The following is a 21,563-nucleotide window of genomic DNA, read 5'->3' as shown; positions in this document are numbered from 1 at the left end:
GGGCCCAGTGTCCAAAAGGGAGGGGATCTTCTGCTTCAGTGTGTCACAGTACATGTTGGTATTTGTGGTTCCCTCGAACTGTAGCTTCCTAGTGCTGGCAGCACTCATGTAGCCCCATCCCACGACACTCCCACCACCATGCTTGACTGTAGGCAAGACACACTTGTCTTTGTACTCCTCACCTGGTTACTGCCACACAGACTTGACACCATCTGAACCAAATAAGCTTATCTTGGTCTCATCAGAACACAGGACATGGTAGGTCCTTGGTCTGCGTGTCTTCAGAAAACTGCAGGCTTTCTTGTGAATTATCTTTAGAAGAGGCTACCTTCTGGCACAACAGCCATGCAGACCAATTTGATGCAGAGAGCGATAACACCAAAATGAACACACCTGTTCCCCATTCATACCTGAGACCTTGTAACACCAAGGAGTCACACCACACCGGGGTGGGAAAATGGCTAATTGAGCGTACTCAGTTTTGTTGCCAGTGGTTTAGACATTAATGGCTGTGTGTTGAGTTATTTTGAGGGGACATCAAATTTACATTGTTATACAAGCTGTACACTCACTACTTTACACTACTAGCAAAGTGTAATTTATTTAGTGTTGTCACATGAAAAGATAACAAAATATTTAAAAAAATGTGAGGGGTACTCTTTGGGAGATTATATATATATATATATAATCTCTCGATCTCTCTCTCTATCTATACATCTCTATCACTTATAAAAAAAGAAAAAAACAACATTCATTGAAATGAAATTTTATTTTTTATTTTTTTTATACAAGACTTGTTTTGTTAAACAAAGATTTTTATTTAAAAATGTACATGGCTAGTTAATTTAGTTACAAGTTGTATTAGATATATTTATTCACAACCTCAAAAAAATAGACTTTCCGACCTTAGACATAGAAATTGTAACATCGTTCTAATGCAGCCTTGGTAAAAGAAATAATCACCGCCCAAATGTACAGTTTAGTAAAAACTAACATCTCTATACATAGCAGACACGTGTCAAAAATATATACAATTCATTTTTGTAGTTTCAAGAGGAAAAAATCAGGTCTACAATGACAGGTTTTTTTTTTTTTTTTTTTTTTTTAACAATGAATTCCAGACAGAAACAGGAGGTTGCTCATCATGTATTATCATAAATGGGACCCATATGTATGCAGCAGGTGAATCAACAGCACATGTAAAAAGGTCTTCTCCAACCTGCTGCAGGTTTTATTTTTTTTTATTTTTTATTTTTTTACAGCCTCCAGCCACAATAATTCCTTAAAATGCAACTCCTCTCTGCCTTACGGTTTTGCAATTAGATGTTAATTGCCATAATGCAGCTAGTCAGAGTTGAAAAGGATTTCTGAAAACTGCACTGTAGTAACAGCAGTCAATGGATAAAGTGCACCTATTTAAAGAAACTTAGCTGGAAACAAAGTTTGCAGCTGACTGGAGTAACTTTTTAATAAGAAATACACCTGTTTTTTAAAATGGGAATAGGACCAGCAAACCAAACATACTCCAGAGCTAACCAATTAAAGAGAAAGCAATGATTTGGCTAGTGAGAATGCCAACATATATTGGCCTCCTATAACTGGATGGAAAACTGCTGTCAAATGCTTCTGAAGCTACACATAGTGCACCTTGAGGTTTACTGGGCATCTACTCAATTTTATCTGTACAGTATATAACAGCTTTGAAAAATCATTATAGTATATATACTGATCTTACGCAAATTGGTAGAATTACCGATGTAAAGGAGAGGTCCCCTGCCTGTACGCAAAAATTGCGTATGAGGTCTAGACAATACCATACACAAGGAGTATAAAATATATATGTAATGGACATAGTTCAACAATTACCATAAATTGGATCAAATCACACAAAGTTTGATAATATGATTTTTTGTTTTAACTTTGGTTGATGAGCTATAGTAAGTTATTTACGCATTAAAGAATAGGAACAAACCTTTTGTATCGTGTAAAAGGTCAAGTATTTAGAGAAAAACAGAAGTATAGACAAAACCCTGGTGGCACATGTATGCTGCAAACCTGTGGCATCCAAGGGCCTTAACAAGCTGGCAGTGCATTTTGAATTTTCAGAGGATAAAGGGGCTACAATATGCCAACTCATAGTGAAAAAGGTAGAGTCATGGCCTTATGCTAACTGCATTGCTATTGGTGGGCAGAGGTGAACAGAATGAAGCCACCAGCTGAATGCCTAGGACTCTAATCATTGCAGGTTAGGTGGCTCCAAATTACATTTATAATCCCCCAGGTACTGGCAAATACTTTTACTATTCGCTGTATACTGCATCCGTTTACATTCAAAAAGAATTCTAACTGACCTAACACTTACTTTTCAGCATTAAAACATCAAATGCTAAACACAAATGTAAAGAGCAATGTCCCGATTATGTCTATCGGTTTATGAAACCATATCTTCCATTTGGAGACAGCAAAAATAAATGAAGAAACTGCTCACCGCAGCTTTATAAACAAAATAAGTGTAAGCAAAGGATATTTCAAAAAAGTTATTTAAAAGCTGTAATAACCAGCCCCCAAAATATCAGTGTGGATTTTTTTTCTATAACCCAAATGCATTTAAACTTTGTAGTTATTCAGCAGAAAAAAAAGAAAGGCCCAGAATGTATTTTTGCCTGAAACCTAGTGGACAGAGATGTAAGGGCTGAGCAGCAAGTATATTTTACATACTGCATGGAAAACTGAAGCTTCCTCAATGCATGTTTAGTAAACTGGTTCTTAAAGTGGAAGTAAAGTCCACTTTTGACCTTTTATCTACAGGTAAGCCTTTAATAAGACTTACCTGTAGGTACAGGGAATATCTTCTAAACTTGCACAGTTTAGGAGATATTCACACAGCATGCAACCATTGACGTCACCGGCACATGCACTCTGAAGTGACGGCATACCCGTCCCATACTTTCAAAGCTCTATGCTGGAGCTCCCATGCACATAGGTGGGAGGGATGTCATTCTGACCCCAGCCATTCATAGAGCTGGAGTCCAGGAACCTCAAAGTAAGACCGGGTGAAGATGGAAGCGCCAGGGTGCCGCGACAGCACGACGCTGGAGGTCTCTGTGTCCAGAGAAGTCTGTCATAATGTGCTAGTATGCGTGCATACTGGTACATTGTGACTTAAACCTGCAGGGGGCCCCAATCTTTATTTTTAATGGCAGTTTGCTACCGCTTTAAAGACAGTGCTTTACTACACAGCTCGGAAAGCTTGAAAGTACTGAAATCTGGGTAGATTTAATTAAGTACCAATTAAACAGGTATTTAGTTACTAAAGGAGAAATGCTCTCATTTTCCTAGTCCAACCCCTCGCTGGCTGACAACTTAGCAAGTATTTAGAATATCATGAAGGGAAGGGGAGCAGAGACAGGTAGCTTGTAGTTTCTCTGTTCTGTGAAGGATGGCATCTCCAGCACCCAGTTCAATGTGCCTATTCACTTTTGTCATAGGCTGAGCACTGGGAATAAGTTCATAGTATAAGGATGCCAAGGAAGCTCTCCAATATAACGGAGTATACAGAAGTCCTGGGCTGGTGTATATGCAGATCGTTTTAAAGACCATCAAATAGTGCTCCATTCAGATTTTCTGAGGTGGGGTATCCAGAAGAGCGTCTCAGTGACAGTAGGAGAAAGGAATAGAAGAATTTAAATCTGTAAACATATATGTTAAGGACCATGTCACACTAATGGATTCACTACTTCTAAAATGCAGCAGAATCTTGATCATTAGCAAGGCTGCAGCAATGGAATGCCATCTAGTATCAGCCAATGAGTGAGGGAACACCATAGGACAGTGATGGCGAACCTTGGCACCCCAGATGTTTTAGAACTACATTTCCCATGATGCTCAACTACACTGTAGAGTGCATGAGCATCATGGGAAATGTAGTTCCAAAACATCTGGGGTGCCAAGGTTTGCCATCACTGACATAGGGCATGGTCAGGGGACTCTAATCAATACATTCTTATTACTAGCTTCAGACTCACCAGTGTCACATAGAAGTTAAGTAAGATTATTTGGTAGTTTTATACATCACGAGCAGAGTTAAGAATCCTTTTGTGGGACAAATCCAGGCATTCTCTAACAGCTGCTGACTGGAGGGCATGCAGGAAATATAGAACCCTAGAATTTAGAGAGTAGTTTACCCCAGTACAGAGTGCACATACAGTATACATATATATCCAGCAGCTGAAGTAGTAAAGAACAGGACAACATAGTAGCACATACAAAGTAGGCTGTTTTCATCTTCCCTCATCATCCGGGAACTCCAACATGCCAGTACGACTGTAAACAAACATGCTACAACTAAACTATACAGTAAGAAGAAATCACCTATAAAAAAAATAAAAAAAAAGCAACAAATGCAATATAAACAAAATGTACATTTCACAGTTAAAAGTCAGCACTGCAAAACATTACACAAGTTAGCTCTCTGTATTGCTATCTCAACACAAAACTAAAGTAAATCCAGGGTTCTGTAACAATTGGTCGTACTGAAGTTTTTCATTACAAGTTATAAAACACTAAAAGTTGATCAACACTGAGCGCAGATATAATGTTCTTAATTCTGCAGCCCACAAAAAGTACCAGTTCATTTATATGAAAAAAAAAAAAAAACCTTTTCGTATGTTAAAGAAAAAAAAAAAAATCTGTTACATCTATTGAGTAGACTGCCAGGTAGAAAGTCAGAAACATGGAAATAAAGAACTCTCTCAACAGAAAGAACTATGGTAATGCAGAGTAATACTTCAAAGTCTTCCCAGTGAACTGTTACCCTGCACGTAACACACGGCCATGTAGGCTATGTAGACCTACAAGTATAGTGCAAAATGGTAATACTGTATACTGTGCAACTAGACAATATATGATCAGTCCTACACCCTTTATAAGACCTTTCAATACATGCAAAGCAAGATCATTTAGACACCAATGGTGGCCATTTTGTGATCTGAATACTCAAACGAAGTAGAACAAAAAATAGTCACTGCAACCCAGAGCATCACAAATATTGTCACTACGTGCCTAAGTTTTCTCATTTACTGCTTCAAACCACAAAATGGATGGCCACGATAACCAAATAATCCACTTTGTATTTTAGGACAGCATAGGTTTTATATTAACCATGCAATAAAACTCAAAGAAATACATATTTCTGTATTGGGAAGATCAGGGACAGGTGCCTGTACAATGTTATGTGTACATACTGTTTATGAGGAAGCCAAATGGAGAAAGATAAAAATTTCTGATTTGAGCCAGACTACATTGCTGGTGCAAAATGTAAAGAAAAACAATGCACATTAAGCCAGCTTAATGTGTGCAGTGACAATGAAACATCACCAGCTGGATCTGGATCCATCCTCACAATGGTATTTATCGACATATTATTGTGCATGTTTTAAAACGTGGGCGTGAACATAAGCATATCCATTACCATGCAAGACCTAGAATCTGTAACCAAACTGCACAATGTGTTGGTCAAGTAGTGCTTTTTGGAATCTTGGCTATATTACATTCAAACACACAAAACATTCTATTGGGAACCACTACTTTTAGGGCCTTAGAAGAGTGGTGAATTGAGATTTGTGATACTTGCTAAAAGGATGGTGTAGGGCATATTACGGTTACCTGTGTGTGAATAAAAACCAGTGTAAATTATAAGTGCCATAATCTTAAATGTAATTAGGAAACTGTTTGATATCACAATTCTCCCCTTCTAAATATGCCTTTACTCAGGTTTACGTTATATTATATGGACACGATTCAAAAGTACACCACCTGACAACCAATCAGAACTCATACATCACTGATCTGACTGCAGTAACCTCATTTCTGATTGGTTGGTATATGTCACTGAACTTGCATAACTCTAAAAGCACCTGTAAAAATGTTCATAGCCCATAATAGGATTTTTCAGACATATGAAAAACATTACCACACCAGTCTGTTACAGCAGAATTTATGGCCCACATTGAGATGCTCAGCTTTTTCTTTTTCTAGAATGAAGTAGTTCCAGGTTTTGGAACCTGTAGTCTTAATTGGCCTCTCTTCCTAGCTGTATGAAAGTTGATAGATTGCGCTATAGCGCTATGTCCAACCATCAGTACTGTAACTCAGTCGAAGAATTTCACAGCTGGGTCTGGGTTTATATTTTGTGCTGCATTCATTTTAACTGTCACCACAATGCACTATATTAAACATCCATGTTAGTGTGCCGCAACAGGTCAATGCATTAAGATAAAAAACCTTCTGACTTTAGAACCACTTTAATGTTATTGAATAAACACACCCCAAATATATGTGTACCTGTACTAGTAGATGCAGGATGGAAACCCTGTTAGAATCCAAAAAAATATAGATTTTTACCGACAAATAAGTAGCTATGTACTGCTGTAGGTTTCTTTCATATCTGTGCTTGATTTATAATGTCAGTTACATTTTAGGTGAAATAATTTAAAGTGTACCACCTTTGGTGCATTTCCCCCCTTATACTAACCTATCCCCAGTCCATTGACATGAAGCATACAGTTGCTTGCCAGGATCTTTCCCAGCCAGGCCCGCACATTCGCTCTGCACTCCTGTGGAGCTGCGCAGTACAAGTTCATACTCTGAAACTCTACAGCAATGAATGGGAGTATAAAGCACATACATAGGCCTGGCTGTGTGATCTGACAAGTGATTGTGCAGTCTAGTCAGAACCAAAAGTACAGCAACACTTTAAAACTTGACGGGGCACATTAAGATGGTATGAAAATCAGAATAAGTTACAACAGTATCAGTATCTAAAGATTCGTAAATGAATTTCCAAAGCATATTATGACAATATCTCTCCCCCCCCCCCCCCCTCCCACTATCTGACCACAGACAAAAGAATCTTTTTTACTTACAGTGAGGGAAACAAGTATTTGATCTTCTGCTGATTTAGTACTTTTGCCCACTGACAAATGATCAGTCTATAATTTTTATGGTAGGGTTATTTTAACAGTGAGAGACAGAACAAAATATATCAAATATATCAAGATTTTAGACCTACACAAGGCTGGAATGGGCTACTAGACCAACACCAAGCAGCTTGGTGGGAGTTTGAAAACAGCTGGTGCGATTATTTACAACTGGAAGAAACAAAAAATAACTGTCAATCTCCCCCCTGTCTGGGGCTCCATTCAAGATTTCATTTTGTGGAGTTTCAATAATCCTGAGAACGGTGAGGAATCAGACCAGAACTACACGGTAGAATCTCGTCAATGATCTCAAGGCAGCTGGGACCACAGTCACCAAGAAAACAATTGGTAACACACTACACCACGAAGGACTGAAATCCTGCAGTGCCGCAAGGTCCCCCTGCTCAAGAAAGCAACATGCACAGGCCTGTCTGAAGTTTGCTAATGAACATCTGAATGATTCAGAGAAGAAGTGTGTGAAAATGTTGTGGTCAGATGAGACCAAAATCAGGCTGTTTGGCATCAACTCAACTCATCATGTTTGGAGGAGGAGGAATACTGTGCCTATGACCCCAAGAAAACCTTTCCCACGGTCAAACATGCCGGTGGAACCATTATACTTTGGGGGTGTTTTTCTGCTAAAGGGGACAGGACAACTTCACTGTATCAAAGAGACTATGGACGGGGTCATGTACCGCCAAATCTTGGGTGAGAACCTCCTTCCCTCAGCCAAGGCATTGAAAATGGGTCATGAATTCCAGTATGACAATGACCCAAAACAAGGCAACAAAGGATTGGCTCAAGAAGCACATTAAGGTCCTGGACTGGCCTAGCCAGTCTCCAGACCTTAAACCCATAGAAAATGTGTGGAGGGAGCTGAAGGTACAAATTACCAAAACATCAGCCTCAAATCCTTAATGACTGGGAGATGATTCTGCAAAGAGGAGTGGGACAAAATCCCTCCTGAGAAGTGTGCAAACCTGGTGGCCAACAAGGTACGTCTGACCTCTGTGGTTACCAACAAGAGTTTTGCCACAAAGTAAGGATGAGCTCAGGCGTGTTTGCAAACAGAACGTGCAGAGCCCGCCAGGAAGTCGGCACTGCACAGCGCTAATCAAAGAGTGAGACATTGTCCCAATGTGCGGCTGCAGAGATCACTGCCTGTGATTAGCGCTGTGAAGTGCCGACTTCCTGGTGGGCTCTGCACGTGAGGTTTGTGAACACATCTGAGCTCATCCTTACAAGTACTAAGTCATGTTTTCTGAAAGGTTCAAATACTCACTTGACTCATTAAAATGCAAATCAACTTATAACTTTTTTGAAGTGTGTTTTTCTGTATTTTTTTGTTCATCTATCACTGTTAAAATAAGCCTACCATTAAAATTATAGACTGATCATTTTTGTCAGTGGGCAAACGTACAAAATCAGCAGGGGATAAAATACTTTTTAACCCTCACTGTAATTCCATGTAGGTGAATATATGTCTTATGGCTTGCTATTCGTCACCCAATAAAAAGAGAATTACATTATGTACTGACATAACAAAGTAACTCAATAACATGAAAAGACCTCACTGATTATATTAGTGGTCTTATGAAACGCCAAGCCATATAAAACTTTCCCTAATCAGTATATGAGTCATAAGTATGAGACTAGCATTAACTTGGTTATTAACTGTACAGGCATTTATGTTTTTTTAACACTGCATACACCATTTTTCTGGAACTATAGCAAAACTATTTGGACATCTGCAGATTCCTTAGCTTTCGAATATCATTCTTTACTAGAATAAAAGATGTAAAAAATAAACTCAGATTTTATAGGCAAAGGTGTAAACTCAGGTCTCTACAAACTTTCAAACAAAAGCTGTTAGCCTATCAATTACAACTTGATGCTGCTAAAATGCAGTGCAATTCAACCACTTGTCATCTGAAAGTCAATTCTTTGCAACATAATTGTGGGTCTATTGCTGTGGTCCCAGGACAAAGATGTGAAATAAAAGGTCTGTACTGGCTTAGTTTAGCACACTGTTAATTAGGGTTTCTTCAATCAGATGACAGAAATGATGTGAACTTCATGTTTTATTATTTTAACAAAAACTAGGATGAAGAAGTCTATTTTCACATCTGATGTAACTTGTTAGATTATGTGTAGCCCTTCAAAATTCAGTGGCAGTTCATAAACGCCTACTGGCAGAAGAAAATGTGGAAAACATGTAGCTGTTTAAGCTAACAATAGGGCATTACAGGAAGCTTAATTTTCCAAGTGAACATCGGGCCTATGCACATCTGCCCTAAGGTTCCATCTAAAAACATAAGTTTTTTCCGTAAGAAGAATGAAAGAGGGGCGAGAGCTTACTGAAAAACACAGACTTCTATGAATGAAGATGCTACAATACCGATGGAGAAAAGGTTGCTTATCCATCTCAGATGTGTATTGACATAATAATCCATACTTTCCACACGAACCTTTATCTCTAAAAGAAGAAGCCAAAAAGGTAAAACTAGGGCATGGCACTGGCCTTACACCTGAGTAAACAGACCCTTAGACAATAGTTAACATGGAGCAACTAGACTTTGAGAAACATACATACAGTGCATACAGATGAGAAAACTGCAGACATTTCTTTTTTGTATATAGAACGATTTCCCTATTTTTCCAACATCAATCAAAACTACAAATACTGGAAATAAAACACTGGACCTAGGTTATGAGTAAACGTAGGTTTCCTGCCATACTGCTTGAAAGCACCCATTCTTTTTAATTGGGCAGTCTAAAATCAGGCAGTATAAATTTGTTATTTGAAGGTTGAAGATTTTTGTGACTGAGAAATTACAGATTTTTAGTCTACTTCCTAACCAACTCTAGCCCTCAATAGTCATCTCAGGAAAAAATATCCTGTTTAAAACAGCCAGATCTAGTTATTAAACACAATATATATATAAAAATAAATATATGAAACAAGGGCACAGTTGGATTCACAACAATTAATCTTTTTCTTGTGTTTTTTTTTTTACATTTTTTTTTTAAAAATGGGAGGATTGATGCTTTAAAAACAAGAAAAACTCATGTATACAAAACATAAAACACTCTGTAACAGAAAATATAACCTATTCAGTAAAATTATTGCAAAATAAGTCAAAGTAATGGAAGGCAAAATGAAGGCTGTAAAGCTAAGACAACGAAGATGGATCTCAGGTGTCATTGTTTGCTACTGTGGATGTAATCTTGACATACTGGGTGAAGATGGTTTCAAATGCTTCATCTCGGTGTACCATGGCACCAAACACTAGTGGCTGAAGATAAAAAAAAAAAAGCATTAATCTTTCACCAACATATTCAACCTGTAAATAAAAGAAATCATACAAAACTATTTTTCTTGTACTAGAAGGCTTTATTAAAATGAATACTGATTAGTTGTTATACATTAACCACTGAAGCTCCAGCAGGTTTTACCTCCTTTCAGACAGGGCATTTTTTGCTATTCAGCACTGCATTACTTTAATTGGTAATTAAGATGCCATGCAACATTGTATGCAAACAACATTTTTATAATTTTTTTCCACAAAATAGAGAGTTTTCTTTTTGTGATGTTTGATCACCACTGGGTTTATTTATTTTTTTTAGATATAAATGAAAAGACTACAAATTTGGGGTTAAAAAAATTATATTTTCTACTCGGTTATAAAACATCTTCAATAAAATCAAATTTCGTTATAAATTTAGGCTAAAATGTATTCTGCTACATGTCTTTGGTAAACAAAAATCCCAATAGGTATATATTAATTTAGGCCCCTTTCACACTGACGTCCCGTTCAGGCCCACCTGTCAGTTTTTCAGGCGGACCTGAACGGGTGCTCCATAGAGGTCTATGGAGCGTCGGATGTCAGCGGTGACATGTCCGCTGACATCCGACCCGAAAAAGTGTAACGGAGGAAAAAGCTATTTTTCCATCCGTCTGCGGATCGGGTGACGACGGGCACTGCGGTCCGTCGTCATCCGATCTCCCATAGGGGAGAGCGGCGCTGTGACAGGTCCGTCCCTGCGCAGTGTGCAGAGACGGAGCTGTCATCTCCCTGCTCAGCGGGGATCGGCGGAGTGATCCCCGCTGAGCAAACGGACATCCACGGGGCGGATCAGAACTGATCCGCCCTGTGTGAAAGGACCCTTTTTTACATACCATCATCGGCACAGTATGGAGTCACGATATGACTTTTGTGGCAGTGATCAGGCACACTGACTGATGACAGTATAAAAAAAAAAAAAAAAAATTATAACTGCTTAGCGGCCACCCTACATACAGTTACTTTGGCAGGTTGGCTGCTCTGTGCCAGATCCCATAACTAGCGCGCAATCTGACATTTCCAGGTCTGACTGGACCGATCATTCAGGCAAGAAGCAGAACAGCGCACAAGGCAGACCATCGTTCTGTCAGTAGAAATAACATGGATCCTAGGTTTCTGCAAAGCAGGAACACAGATCTCTGCATTCCCACAGTACAAGCACCTCCCCACAGTAACCAAGCACATTTTAGGCACATAGTTAACCCCTTGATCACCCCTGAAGTTAACCCCCTTCCCAGCCAGTGTCATTAGTACAGTAACAGTGCATATTTTTAGCACTGACCACTGTATTGGTGTCACTGGTTTCTAAAAAAGTTTCAAGTGTGTCACTGTGTGTCCGGTTTGTCATTAGCAATATTGCAATCTCGATATAAGTCGCTCACCTCTGCCATTAATAGTAAAAAATAAAAATTCCATAAATAAATCCCATAGTTTGTCGACGCTATAACTTTTGCGCAGACCAATCAATATACGTTTATTGGGATTTTTATTTTTATTTTTTTAACAAAAACATGTAGCAGAATACATACATTTTATTTGGGTACAGCGTCGCACGACCGAGCAATTGTCAGTTAAACGCTGTGCTGGATCGCAAAAAATGGCCTGGTCATGAAGGGGGATAAACCTTCCGGGGGTGAAGTAGTTAAATATTTCTTGATTCGATATTTTAAATATTTATTTTTCTTAATACTTTTATCAGAGTATCTCAATGTGTTACCATAGTAACACTGTACTAATCTGGGGGGGTATAGGGTGCTGTGATTAGCCCATGTTCCATGTGATAACTGTGGGCCAATCACAGCTCACAAGCAAAGGTTATGAATCATATTGATTCACAAGAGCTTTGCTGACATGATCAATGGGCAGAGTATCGGAATCCACATATTTGTGTCTGTACACCTTGTGTCTATATGGGCACGGGTAAAATCGCTTTGCCTGTACTTGCCGCCAGCCGCAGTAAAATGTACAGTGTGTGGTAGGCAAGTAGCTACTTAACCTTGCACTATAACTGGACAGTGAAATAAAAAGCAGCACAGTAATGAGCTCATGTCTGTCACTGTAGTTTTTTTTTTCCGGTCTACTGGCTTTTTGTCAGTTCATCAACTGATTGGTTCCTAATGTTGCTGCTTCCTTTCACACTCCAGCCCGTCTGTACAGTGACTGCAAGAGATTCCAGTTCAAATTCAGGTACTTGCAGACATAAAAAAAAAAAAAAAAAAAAGAAAACTGGATGCACCTGGATTGGGTGTCCTTGAAGACGGCGGTCCAGTGGTGAAGAAACATGTTTATCGCTCTGAGCAACAAGCTGTATGGGGTTTTGGCTTCCTTGGGTGACCATGTTCCCTGAAATGTGAGCAATTGGAACACTCCTCCCTAGGCTGACATTTGTTATAAACCTTCTATTGGCATGCTGCATGTAGAAACAATGTCCCCACTGCCAAGGTTGGGTTGGAAATTCTCCAAGCCAAGAAATGTCTTGCATGGCTGAATAGGCGTATGGGTGGGTCTAGATAGGAAGCATGCTTGTTCCATGCCAACAAGACGATATGCTGTAAATGAAAATGGGTGAATGGAACAGCCTCAAACTAGGAAGCTTATGCAAAATTTCACAGAGGGATGTCTCTTTGAACTGAAGGCCTCAACGCGAGATCTGAGAGAGTTCAGTCTGTTTTTGGAGGGAATATTTTTGCTTGGACTGCATCTACAATGAGGACCAAGTGTTCCAGGTGAAGAGAAGGTTGGATAGCAGATTTTTGAAACTGAATTACTCAACCCAAACTCTGAAGTATCGGAATAGTCTTGTGGATGCTTAAAGATAATCAGAAGGGAAAGGAGTCCTTCAGAAGAAAGTTGTCTAGATACCCTGTGACCTGAAAGTCCTGAGTTCCTAAGTGTGCAAGAATGGGTGCAAGTACCGTTGTGGTTCTAAACTCCTGTCCTCAGGACCCACCAACAGGTCAGGTTTGCAAGATAACTGAAATATATCACAGGTGAGATTATTTGCTGCTCAGTGATTGCAGTATTCTAGTCTTCATCTCCCCAAGGTAATACTTAATCTCTGGCCTGTTAGTGGGTCCTGAGGACAGGAGTTGAGAACCACTGCTCTAGGAGCAGAGATTAGGTCAAAAGGCAGCAAATCAAACTGCAGAATATACAAGAGCAGCCCCTAACATCAAAAGGCATAACCATAGGACAATATGAGCATAACTTTGGTTTATTTGCAGACAATATCATTAACCAATTCTACCTCTTCCCTGCCAGAAGCTCAAAAATGGCAAAGTGTCATATTACAAAAATTAATCAAAACATACAAATGCTCTCCCTATGAGCCTTCCTGCGACATTAACTAATATGATGCATGTTAAACATGGCTTTAATTGGGATAACTCATCAATTTATTTAGGGATACAACTCTCTTACCCATCAACCAAAATATATGAGGCTAATCGCCTCCAACTTTTAGATCAAGGCAACAAAGACCAACAAAATACACAACTTTCCTGGGTAGGAAAAATATCCGCATTTAAAATGCAAACCCTCCCTAAAAAACACTATTTTAGATCATTACCAATCCCAATTCAGACCAAATTCTTTTCACAATTAACCGGTTCCCGACCGGCTCACGCCGATGTACGTCGGCAGAATGTCACGGACAGACAAATGGGTGTGCAGGTACGTCCCTTTAAATTTGCCACCGGCGGCACCCACCATCCGGGACCTCCGTGAGTTGGGTCGCGGGGCCCGCAGACTTGATCGCTGCGGGGATACCTGCGATCGTCTCACGGGGAGGAAGAACGGGGAGATGCTAATGTAAACAAGCATTTCCTCATTCTGCCTAGTGACAGTGTCACTGATCTCTGCTCCCTGTGATTGGGAGCAGAGATCAGTAACATTTCACACGTAGCCACGGCCCTCCCAAGTTAGAAACACGCACCAGGACCCACTTAACCCTTACCCTGCCCCCTAGTGTTAACCCCTTCACTGCCAGTGTCGTTTACACAGGAACCAGTGCATCTGTATAAAATTGCAGATCGCCGCCAATACTAGTAAAAAAAAAAAAAAAAAAAATGAATAAAAATGCCATAAACTATCCCCTAGTTTGTAAACGCTATAACTTTTGCGCAAACCAATCAAAAGCTTATTGTGATTTTTTTACCAAAAAAAATTAAAAAGTAGAAGAATACGAATCGGCCTCAACTGAGGAAAACATTTTTTTTATATATATTTGGGGGATATTATAGCAAAATGTAAAAGATAACGTGTTACAGCGCAAAAAATAAAAACTGCAGGGGTGATCAAATACCACCAAAATAAAGCTCTATTTGTGGGGAAAAGGACATCAATTTTGTTTGGGAGCCACGTCGCACGACCGCACAATTGTCAGTTAAAGTGACGCAGTGCCGAATCGCAAAAAGTGCTCTAGTCAGGAAGGGGGTATAATCTTCCGGGGCTACAGCAGTTAAATACAAAACGAAAAAATTATATATGGAACGGAAAAAAAAACTCCAGGGTGGCATTCTCCATTTTAACAACTAAAAAATCTTTGGGAGGAATGAATCTACCTGACATCAAGAATTATTATTATGCAACCCTATTGGATCAGATGAAATTTTGGTTCTCGACCACAGAAGACAAACTATGGTTAAACATAGAAAACAAAGCTATCAAAAGACACTTATACGCTCCAGCAAAAGCTTACTCTATACTTCCAAAGATTAACCTACCTAATTTACCTAGTATCAGAGCTACACTAATAGCCTGGAAGCACATACCATATTTATCGGCGTATAACACGCACCCCAAGTTTAGGATGTAATTTTAAGGACATTATCTTTTATAAAAATCTACCCTTGCAGTATAAAACGATAAATTTTAAGCAAACTAGGAAAATACACCTGTTTAAAAGAGTTCAATCCTAATAATCCTATAGAAATCCCCTCAATGTGGCAATTTCTCACTCAGCAAAATAACCAAAAAATAAAAAGGAATTTCCTTATTCTATGAAATACTAACCAATTACCCAATATTAAAAACACACACACATGATTAAATGGGAGAAAGACTTAGCTTAAGAATTCTCTTGGGACCAATGAAAAACCTTTGTTAGACTTACCCGTAATGGTATTTCTACAAGTTTTTCCGGACAGCACCTGGAGAGAATGCAGCTCCACCTACTTCCCAGGAAACACTGCAGTCACTCTTTTAAAGCCTGGACACTACCACCGCCTGCAGTACCTCCCTGCCAAACTATTCCTCTGTTGCCAAAAGCAGGTCCATCCTATAATGAGTAAAGGTTGAATAACTCATCCATGTGGCCTCCTTGCAGATTGGCCCTGGCAAAGCCCCAGCTCGTTCTGCCCAAGACGTTGCTACAGCCCGAGTTGAATGGGCCACTACCCCTGTGGGGGGTTTATTTCCAAAGCCCTATAAGCTTCGTGGATAGCCATCCAAAGCCACCTACCAGCCGTGCTTTTAGAAGCTCTGTAACCATTACGAGACCCAGAAAATACAACAAATCGAGAATTGGACTTTCTGAACTCTGGATGTAAAGAGATGCGTTTTACGCTATTTGGAGGTAACAGACTATGAAAATCTCTTCAGGGCATGACTGAAATGGACAGAACATTGGTACAATTATCTCTTTGGATCTGTGAAAAACTGAAGCAACATTTGGCAAAAACCCTGGGTTTGGCCTCAGTACTACCCAATCTGGGAAAACTGTCAAGGCTCAATGATAGACAATGCCTGAAGTTCACTGACCCTTCTAGCCGAGGCGACTGCTATCAGCAGTGTTAGTTTTAACAACCAAAATTTTATTGTTGGTTCTTATGGTGGTTCGAAAGGTTTTCTAGTCAGACCCTGCAAAATAAATCCCATTTGGGGAAAAACTTACATCAAATTGGCCTAGCCCTAGCTAGTGCCTTGAAAAACCCGATTATGCAAGGGTCTAGAGATAACCTTCTTTCTAGAAAAGGTGACAGTGCAGCTACCCGAACTTTTAAGATTCCGACTGCCAAACAGTTCTACATCCTGTCATGGAGAAATTCCAGATCGGAAAGGTCCTCCTGTGGAGAGTAATTTTTAGAAGCGCACCAGGAATTGAAGCATTTCCAGGTTTTAAAATAAAAGGACTCTGTGACCTTCTTCCTGCTATTTAGCAGGGTACAAATTAAACTTTTGGACAAACCTCAATTCCTTAGGATTTGCTCCTCAGTAACCAAGTGTCAGGAACCATGAAACAGACAGAGACAGAAGTACAATCTAATCACACTTGTTTATTAATAAAAATAAAAAGATAAATAGGAAAAAGCGTAGTCAAGCAAGCCAGAGTCCAGTAGCCAGATCGGGTAGTCAGCCAGTCCAAAGTTCAAAAACCAGATCGGGTAATCAGCCAGTCCAGACGTCAGGGATCCACGGAGAGCAACTGTAAGCAGGAAGGAAGCCAGGAGGGATGTTAGCAAGCCAGTCTTGAAACAACAGCAGGAGATGGTTTCTAGTGATGTGACCAAACGTGAAGGCAAAGGAGAAATGAGCTGGAAGATTTTATATAGGCAGGCCAGACGAGCATCATCGGGAACAGCTGGTAACTGAAGAGAGAGAAGAGAGCTGGCAATTAGCCGACAACTGCGGCCAGCCCAGAGGAGGAAGGGCTAAGTCAGCCCTGACACCAAGCTGCCAGCTTGAGATGACCTACGTCAGGATGCAGAAGGGGACCCTGAGTCAGCAGGTCCCTTCAGACCGGAAGCAGCCGATGGGACTCTACCACTAACTGTAGTAGTGACATGGATAGCGGCTTTATATCACAAACAACAGACGAGGCTTAAAATAAATGGTACCCTTTTGGAGGCAGTGGATATCAACAATGGCACGAGACAGGGCTGCCCCTTATCCCCTCTTCTATTTATCTTATCCCTAGAACCTTTTATTCGCATAATAACAATCCGGACATCAAAGGTTTTCAGATAAATGAGCGCCACTATAAAATAGCTGCATATGCAGGTGATCTCCTATTCTCTCTCACACAGCCCCATACCTCAATCCCGAACCTGATCAAGGCCTTTACATTTTTTGTATACATATCCAATATGAAAATTAACTATACCAAGTCGGAAGCCCTCAATCTTACACTACCACCTGACTTATTAGCCAGGGCACATACCGCTTGCTCATTCAAGTGGGTGCCTTCATCCATTACCTACCTTGGAAATAAACTTACGGGCAACTTAGCAGATACCTACAATGCCAATTTTCCCCCATTACTGAACATGATTACAAACAGAACTCAATGCCTGGACATCTAAACCCTTTTCTTGGTTTGGCAGGGCTGCCATACTCAAGATGGTAATACTACCTAGAATTTTAGATCCCTTTCATACCCTGCCCATACCCCTCCCTTGTCAGTTCTTTAGGCAACTCAAGGCTATCATACGCACCTTTGTGTGGAAGGGAAAAAAAACATGCATAAAACTTGATACCCTTACAAAATCGAAAGAGGAGGGGGGTAAAGGACTCCCTGATTTCAATTTTTACCACTATGGAATACACTTAGCCAGAATCCTGGATTGGAATTGCAATAGGAAGCAGAAAGATTGGGTCTCAGAGGAGGTATCATCTACACTGCACCCGAGATCTCCTCTGAATCCTACACTGCACCTGAGAATCCCCTGAATTCCCTGGAAAAAACTGCCGCAAGATCTACATCACCATCCACTTATAGGAACGACACTGAAAACATTTCACGAGATGACAAAACATCACAAGCTGTCTTCATCTCCAGGTCCTCCCACACCCATCACCCACAATCCAGATTTCCCACCCGAGATAGGTTTACAATTAGCCTCACCCTATGACCAACAAATGCCACTCCTAAAAACACATTGTGTGGACACGAACATGGTAAAACCTTTTAAATACTCCGCCATATGGTGCCGGCTGACTTGGAGTGGCTTCCCGGGAAGTTGGGTTGGATTCCCTTTTTTGTCCATCCCCCCCCCCCTCCCCTTGTTTCATGTTATTTTTTTTTTTTTTTTCCTTTGCATTTTCTTTTCCTAATTATTTCTTTTGGCCCCGGGCACTGTCCTATGGGGCCCAACATGAATGCAGGATGTTAGGCAGGATGTTATCCTTTATGCCTCCGGCGCTTCGGGGGGTCTGTCGGACTATATGTGACTATATGTGACTATATGTGACTGAGGTGCCTCTCCGGAAGCTGGTTTTGCGACTCCTCTGAGGGGTCGCTTTGACTCTGTTCCTGTTTGTGTGGTATACCCGGGGCATCCGGAGTGGGGATGCTACCCTCCTGGGATGGTGGGGAGAGGGTCGTTCAAGCTCTTCTCCCCCCTGTTCTGGCTGGGGGAGTGCACCCGGGGGGTCGGGTGGGGGACGCTGATGTTATGTTGCTGATGTTACCATGATGTTACCATGGCCGCCTGGCTGTCAGGGTTGCATTCCTTTTGCTCTTACGTTATGTTTGTTTTTTCTGTTTTAATTTTGCTTGCATGAATTTTTGGGGGCTTTAGCTATATACCTATACACACCTGGGGCATGCTGCATGTTGTGATTTATATGACTGGGGGGATTTGATGCCGGGCCATTTGCCCTATTGGGCGGAGTGGCGGGTGTACATAAGGGTGCTCTGCACCTGATACCTGCCACACTGCTACATGTGGCCCGCCTCCCCTACCCGCTGGGGGATTGAGAGGAGACCGGGGACGTTGCCTCGGTTGGCCCTGATGCGATTAACCCCGGGGCCACGTGCCCCCCCTTTTATAGGGGATGGGGCTGGTTGTTTCGGGGGAATAGACTTTGCGGCGGCTCCTGGTGTGTGTCCTCCCCTCCCACCCCCCGTTGACCCCATTTTTGGGGTGGGGGGGGTGGGATGGGGGGAGTGTGTGGCTGTTGATGACCCACGTTAGTACAGCTCCTCGGGTTCAGGGAGGTCGGGGGGAGCCGAGGGCTCATACTCCTTGGCTGTTCCAGGTCGCTTCCCCACATAGGCCGGCACGTTCTCCGCCATTTTTGGTAGGGACGTGCCACGCAAGCATTTGGCTTGTCTTTAGGGGGTTTTTTTTTTTTTTTTTTTTTTTTTTTTTTTTTTTTGATTTAAGGGACACCCTACTGTGAGTCTTTCCCTTTCCCACTCTCAACCCCCCCCCCTTCTCTTCACTCCTTTCCCTCCTCCCCATCTCCCTTCTTCTCCTTCCCGGTCTCTTTTCCCTTCTGGTTGAGGATGGACAGCCTGTCATTTTACTCCTTAAACGCGAAAGGGCTTAACACCCCGGAGAAACGGCGTATGTTAATGCATGACCTAAAAAGGGCGAAAATTGATATAGCTTATATTCAGGAAACTCACTTTAAAGAGGATCGATTACCGGTCCTCAAGAATAGATTCTTTCCTTCGATGTACCACTCCACTAATAAAACTAAATCTCGGGGTGCCTCTATTCTTATCTCCTGTAATGTACCTTGGACTCTCACGGATTCCGAGATAGACCTGGAAGGACGTTATGTCTTTCTTAAAGGACTGGTGGGAGGTGTACGGGTGACACTAGCGAATGTCTACGCCCCTAACGAGGGCCAGGACGTGTTTGTGCGGCGTCTCTTGACCAAGCTGATTGCCTTTCAGGTGGGTCAATTGATCCTGGGTGGAGACTGGAATGTACCCTTGGCCCCCCACGTGGATACCTCGGCGGGCTCGTCCTCTATATCTATTAGTGCCCGTAAGCGTATCATCGCATGTCTCCATGCGTCACAATTAGTCGATATATGGCGTTTACAGCATCCGGGTGACAGGGACTATACCTTCTACTCTCCGCCTCACAAAATCTACACAAGAATTGATTATTTTCTTATACCACATAGTCAATTACATGCGGTCAGGGCCTCCTCTATAGGTCAAAAGACATGGTCGGATCATGCCCCCATTATGCTGACATACAAGCTGTCTGCCACCTCTTCCAGACGGACACGTTTTTGGCGTCTTAATGACAGCTTACTACAGCGACCTGAAATACTGGAAGAGGTGACTAGGGAGCTTACTCTTTATTTCCAGACGAACACGACGGCTGACTCTTCCCCGGGGGTGGTGTGGGAAGCACACAAAACGGTTATTCGGGGTGTCCTGATTAAACACGGTTCGCGCATCAAAAAAGAGACTGGGAAACAGCTGGACTCACTTCTGGCCGAACTCCAGGTTCTGGAGTCAAAACACAAGGTCTCCCTGGATCCATCCGTGGAGGCTGAACTCTCCTCTATTCGAAGCCAGGTCAATGACCTCCTTGGCTACAAAGCCAAGGCGGCGTTACAAAAATGCAGACTTATGGCTTATGAATCGGGTAATAAGTGCGGGCGCGGTCTGGTGCAGGCGGTTCGAGACATCAAGACACAGACCTATGTCCCTCGAATCAGGTCGGAAGCGAATGTAGATGTCGGCCTCCTGCACCAGATAGCGGCTGCATTCAAAAACTTCTACAATACCCTTTACAATCTACCACCTCTCCCGGGAGGACGACCTCTGATGGAGGCGTATGTGAGTTCTAGCCAGACTCCCAAACTATCATCTGACAGTGTAGCTGAGTTAGAGGCCCCGATAACTCCTGAGGAGTTGGAGTCGGTGCTTAACACGGCTAAACCTGGGAGGGCGCCTGGACCGGATGGTTTCACCCTCCCGTATTATAAGACGTTATTTTCCATCCTTAGCCCTCGTATGGTGACCTTTTTTAATGACATAGGGAACACGGCCACCTTTGTCCCTGATACTACTCGGGCTCATATTACGGTCATCCCTAAAGAAGGCAAAGACCCCTTGGCCTGTAGTAGCTACAGACCCATCTCATTGTTAAATACGGATCTTAAATTATTTACCAAGATAATAGCAACACGATTGGCCAGACATGTGCAGTCCCTAGTCCATCAGGATCAGGTGGGCTTTATTCCTACGAGGGAAGCCAGAGACAGTACAATCAAGGTATTGAACCTGATCCACGTTGCGAACCAGGGTCCTATTCCTTCTATTTTCCTTAATACAGACGCCGAAAAAGCCTTCGACAGGGTTAACTGGGAGTATATGTCCACTGTCCTCCACCACATAGGCTTAGGTGAGAAAATGCTTAGGTGGATAGCCCAATTATATGCTACTCCGACGGCACAAATTAAGGTGAACGGGATATTATCGGAACCCCTGCTGATTAAAAATGGAACCAGGCAGGGCTGCCCGTTGTCGCCGCTTCTTTTTGCCCTTTCC

At 41.7% G+C, this 21,563-nt stretch overlaps 1 protein-coding gene across 4 annotated transcripts in view; it reads right to left on the bottom strand.

Moving 5' to 3' along the window:
- Window positions 1-6,882: 6,882 nt before the first annotated feature.
- The window catches only part of GRAMD4 (GRAM domain containing 4), a 241,629-nt gene continuing 226,948 nt past the window's right edge, over window positions 6,883-21,563 (bottom strand). For 2 of the 4 annotated variants that reach the window (XM_077469835.1, XM_077469838.1), the window contains one exon: window positions 6,883-10,273. In XM_077469835.1, the coding sequence (XP_077325961.1) occupies window positions 10,172-10,273 (102 nt within the window). In that variant the 3' untranslated portion in view covers window positions 6,883-10,171. Of the gene's footprint in view, window positions 10,274-16,576; window positions 16,746-21,563 lie in introns of those variants that run through there. The other 2 variants (XM_077469836.1, XM_077469837.1) reach the window with 2 other exon arrangements.

Source organism: Lithobates pipiens, unplaced genomic scaffold, assembly GCF_037356315.1.
Source record: "Lithobates pipiens isolate NorthernLeopardFrog02 unplaced genomic scaffold, aLitPip1_a1.2 Scaffold_8, whole genome shotgun sequence".
Taxonomy (NCBI): Eukaryota; Metazoa; Chordata; class Amphibia; order Anura; family Ranidae; genus Lithobates; species Lithobates pipiens.
Note: the sequence above shows the minus strand (reverse complement) of the source record. Positions and strands in the feature narration are given on the sequence as shown.